At 49.4% G+C, this 4,849-nt stretch overlaps 1 protein-coding gene across 1 annotated transcript; it reads left to right on the top strand.

Annotated features, from left to right (window-relative positions):
- Window positions 1-366: 366 nt before the first annotated feature.
- Window positions 367-3,210, top strand: LOC109757934 (L-ascorbate peroxidase 1, cytosolic). Its single transcript, XM_020316778.4, has 9 exons — window positions 367-644; window positions 743-917; window positions 1,007-1,072; window positions 1,859-1,907; window positions 2,264-2,349; window positions 2,449-2,528; window positions 2,621-2,723; window positions 2,815-2,873; window positions 2,966-3,210. Exons 1-9 carry the CDS (start codon window positions 526-528, stop codon window positions 2,979-2,981), a joined length of 753 nt encoding a protein of 250 aa, XP_020172367.1. The 5' UTR covers window positions 367-525; the 3' UTR covers window positions 2,982-3,210.
- The last annotated feature ends 1,639 nt before the right edge of the window (window positions 3,211-4,849 follow it).

Below are 4,849 nucleotides of genomic sequence, written 5' to 3' on the forward strand. Positions count from 1 at the left end.
ACACTTCCCGAGCAAGGCTGGGCCGGGGATAGCGGGGCAGCGTGCGTTACCGGAGGCAGCAACGACGGACCCGGGTCCACTCCAGCCGCGCCCGTACCAACCGGCTCACGCCACGTGTCCCACCAGCCCGTGAAGCCGTGAACCGTCGCCGCTACTCGCAGACGAAGACCGCGGGGCTCCCGGCGAAATGACCAAAACAGCCGCACCACCTTCCTCCTTTCGCCGCAAAGCAGGGACAAAATCGTAACTGCACGGCCGATTCCCTCCTACCCCCCACTTGGCCATCACTGCTCGCGTGCCTGTCACGCGCGTCCAAATGGACCGCCGCCCCCACCGCCGGATCGCCCAAGATCGACGGCCGAGAGGCGCCCTCCCAGAACCTTCCCTTGACCCCTGCGCCGGCGATATAAACCCCCGGGGGAGCGTGGCTTCCATTCGCCCCATCCACCTCGCTGTCTTTTTCTTCACTTCCCCCTCGCCTTCTCCTGCCCTCCCCTCCTGATCGGAGTCTCAGCCGCGGCAGCCATGGCGAAGACCTACCCCGTTGTCAGCGCCGAGTACCAGGAGGCCGTCGAGAAGGCCAGGCAAAAGCTCCGCGCCCTCATCGCCGAGAAGAACTGCTCCCCGCTCATGCTCCGCCTCGCGTAAGCGCCCCCCCTCTCCTACCCGCGCGCGTTCGGATTATCGACGGAGTTTTTTTTTTTTTGCCTTTTTCATGGCCTGATCTGTTGTCGTCGCGCAGGTGGCACTCCGCTGGGACCTTCGACGTGTCGTCCAAGACAGGCGGCCCGTTCGGGACGATGAAGAAGCCGGCGGAGCAGGCGCACGCCGCCAACGCGGGCCTGGACATCGCCGTGCGGATGCTCGAGCCCATCAAGGAGGAGATCCCCACCATCTCCTACGCTGATCTCTACCAGGTTCGACGCGAGTTCGGTCAGATCTGGTTGACAGTACCCATTCGGTCCACTGAATGTGGTTTCTGATGATTCATTTCTCCTGCGTGCAGCTTGCGGGAGTTGTCGCGGTGGAGGTGTCCGGTGGGCCCGTGATCCCCTTCCACCCAGGGAGGGAGGTGATATTTCTTAACCTTGGTTAACTTTGCATTTTCCTCAGGGTTTTAGTCCAGGGGACAGTGTGGGTAGGTTGGTGGTGCCGAGTGTTTAAGGCTTTAACTAGAAGTATTCTTGTCAGCATGTGATTTCGTGTTTGGGTTGGTGGCTCTTGGTACAAGCGACTACATTAGTCTATGTCCGGCGGCTAATTTGTTTGACACCACCTATATTTTTATTATTTCGTGGAACACCACGGAGTTGTATGATCCTGACGCTCGGCCTAATTAGTGGTTTTGGTGGGCGGCAATGTTTGTGCTGTCTTGACTTGATGTGCTTGCTATCTCACATCTAGAGCTATAATATCCTCTAGTGTACGACAATTAATTAGTTACTGTAATGTTTATTGTACATCACGTATTGTGGCATTCAGTTCTCATTCTGTATATGCAATCTTTCTAGTCTAGGTATTAGTTCTTGTTGGCTCACATTTTTGTCAAGCATTCACCAAAATCGTAGTAGAATTATGCTGAGCTTCCTGCCACGAATAACTCTAGAAGGATGTGGTTGCTATGTTCCTGATGGTAATGCCATTACAGGCTTCAATGAAATAGAAAGGGCCAAGCAAACAAAATTAATCTTATTTTTATTCTAGTTAGAACTTTTTTTGCGTGCAGTCGGGAAGACCAAGTTATGATACTTATGCTGTGATATGTGATAATTGATGAGCACTGAGTGCTCTTGGTTATAGTTTTTTTTTGCAATTGTTTAGCTGAGCACATTTTAAACTTAACATGTGCCTTTTACAGGACAAGCCTCAGCCCCCACCTGAGGGTCGCCTCCCTGATGCTACCAAGGGTACCATTCTAACCCTCACAACATTTTTCTAACTATAGAAAAGACGTATTCACTATGGAACAAATATTTATAATTAATACTGTTGTGAAACAATTGTAAATGGAAATCATGCTTTGATTGCTTACTTATTTCCAATATCCGTTTGCTCACTATAGAAGGCTTCTTCCTTAAACTACGCAGTTGAACCATATTCTGTTTCACACATATATGAAGTATTAATTATGTAGTACATGTATACAATTTGCGCAGTCCAGTCTATGCTAGTTTTCCCCTTTAGCAATTGTGACATGGTGTGTATGTGCATGAAAGTACCTTTTACTTTCACTAATGATTTCCATTCCTTACCGTTCACCCAGGTTCTGACCACCTAAGGCAAGTCTTCGGCAAGCAGATGGGCTTGAGTGATCAGGATATTGTTGCCCTCTCTGGTGGCCACACCCTGGTTAGTTTGCACATTTGCTCAATCTGCTTTCATATTATATACCTGGATCGTTGTATGCATGCATTGACATTGTTTTCTTGTGTTTTTCTTTTTCTATAGGGAAGGTGCCACAAGGAGAGGTCTGGCTTTGAGGGACCCTGGACAAGGAACCCTTTGAAGTTTGACAACTCTTACTTCACGTAAGTGGTTCACTAGTACCTTGATTTCCCCGCACTCGGCGCACGACATTTGTTGGTGATTACATAGTGAATCTGTATTTATGTTACTACAGGGAGCTTCTGAGTGGTGACAAAGAGGGGCTTCTTCAGCTTCCAAGTGACAAAACCCTGCTGACTGACCCTGTCTTTCGCCCTCTTGTGGAGAAATATGCTGCGGTATGTCTCCCATCAGCGTCCACTTCACTGGTTGTAGTAGATATAAGCAGCACCAGGATGCTGATTATTATTTTCCCGTTAATTCTGATAGGACGAGAAGGCTTTCTTTGAGGACTACAAGGAGGCACACCTCAGGCTCTCCGAACTGGGGTGAGTGGTCGTCGTGTATTCTCTTGGGCATTGATAGTATCTTTCGTTAACGCGACTGTCTTATCGGTTACCCTTTTGAACTGTGAATACAGGTACGCTGAAGCATAAGAGGCGTGTCTACTACTGCTGCTACTATGTGCGATCAGAGTGATCTTGTTCTGCGTCTAGACTAGGGGTCAGTATGAACCAGCAGACTGCTAAGTAATCTTCTCTGTAATAATGTCCGTTGGCTTGAGGCCATACCTTGTACGCTGTCAGTGGTTTGGTGTGCCGTTGCACTCGGTTGCCTTATGCCACAGATCTATCGTATGAAATGCAGTAGTGACTTTGAATGGTACCTTGCGCATTATCTTTATGTGCATTTTATTTTTGAGATGCCCTCGATTTCAGTCGCAATATTGCTTAGGTTTCGTTACAGGATCAAAGATACTGCGAACCGCATTGTTGGGATAGCTATTGTTGTTTGCCGACTCTTCACATTGTCAGCAACCCAATTTTATGGCGTTGAAGTTATGTCTAGCTCTGCTGGTCGAGACCGTCTCCGGCCCCCCGGGTCGCTCGCACGGGCGGCTTTGGATGCCACCAAGCTCGCCGCCGCCACCCCAGCCGACCCACCGTCGCCGGAGAAGCAATCGGTGTTGACGATGGCTCCCCTTGCTATCCCTTTGTTCCCTCCCCATAACCTATGGTTGTCTTCCACCTCGTCGATTTGCAGCGCACTCGCCAGATCCGCCTCTGGTGTGGCGTTGACTTGGTGTGCAACGACGGCCTGCAGCGTTGGGCATGATCACATCTCGCCATGGTGCCTGTCTTGCCGGGCTCCTTCTCTAGCCATGGTTGTGTGTGTGGAGTTGGAGCGTTTGGATCCGTGCAAGCGCCAGAGGTCGTGACCACCCAACAGTGGATTTGCCCCACTTTACAAGGGGTTGGATGATTTGCCCTTTGATTGTCTCAATGACAGTGGCCCCGGGCCCCACCCGGTAGCCTCTCGGGGGGGGGGGGCAAATGATCCAATGGAGAAGTAAAGTGGGGCAAAAGATCCAATTTCTCGGTCGGTGAAGGCCGCGACGGTCCGGGGCATGGTTTTGGTGAATAGGATTCGATCAAGGCAAGTGACATGAGAAGCAATCTATGGACATGGAGGATATGGTTGTGCGGCAGCGGGGGAGGGACTTCTGACCCAGCACATGTAGCTGCGGGAATCAGCATTGCTCAGATATGTTCAGACTTGTTTCTGAGGGTGAAAACTTAGAATCTGGCCTTTGGTGGTGGATCCAGTGACGGCGGAGCTTGAGTGTCGTTTACTTTTCAGGTGTTGCTACCGAAGAACCTTGTTGTCTTTATGGTGTCAAGAGATCGTTGGTGCGGAGATGGTCGTTGATGTAGTTGGTTGATTTTTCCTTTTCCTCACTGCATAGATTTGGTCTTGTATGACTTTGCTATTTGTCGGCGTGTTTATTTGTGTGTGCACATTGGTGTTGGTTGTATGCATCCTAACTATGTAGAATCCGGGTGTGTATTTATTGCGTTTGTATCAGCTTCATGCTCCATTTTAAGGTAATAAAAAGTATTACCGATGACTTTATTATTCTTGGAGGTTTTGAATAGCCGTAGTGCCCACAAGAAGGGGTGAGCCACATGCATGACTATTCTTGCCTGCTGGACCACCAACACTTCATTATTGGACCTCGCTTTTGAATATTTTGACTCTTCCATGCTGTGTCTTAGGAACCTTTTCAATATGGTCCGGATTGCTAGCTCCCGTTCATAATTATGCTAGAGACGATACACGTCTGTCTAAAACTCAGTCGACAACTCAGTCGACTGAGACTTCATGAAATTTCAATCGAGTTACGTCGGCGTAGTTGTGGTGTTGCAAGCGGCATGGCTGAATGCTGTAAAAGGCAATGAAAAATGTTGCGACAGTACTACCAGCAATCACAACATATGCTACAACCATTCTGACTAAAAATGCT

The sequence above is a fragment of the Aegilops tauschii genome, chromosome 4 (genome assembly GCF_002575655.3).
Source record: "Aegilops tauschii subsp. strangulata cultivar AL8/78 chromosome 4, Aet v6.0, whole genome shotgun sequence".
In the NCBI taxonomy this organism is placed as follows: Eukaryota; Viridiplantae; Streptophyta; class Magnoliopsida; order Poales; family Poaceae; genus Aegilops; species Aegilops tauschii.

Excerpts from the sequence above, each read along its gene's own strand:
- LOC109757934 (XM_020316778.4), top strand. The coding sequence starts at position 526 with ATGGCGAAGACCTACCCCGTTGTCAGCGCCGAGTACCAGGAGGCCGTC. Across the intron at positions 918-1,006 it reads CCTACGCTGATCTCTACCAG|CTTGCGGGAGTTGTCGCGGT; the intron begins GTTCGACGCGAG and ends TCCTGCGTGCAG. Across the intron at positions 2,529-2,620 it reads TTTGACAACTCTTACTTCAC|GGAGCTTCTGAGTGGTGACA; the intron begins GTAAGTGGTTCA and ends ATGTTACTACAG.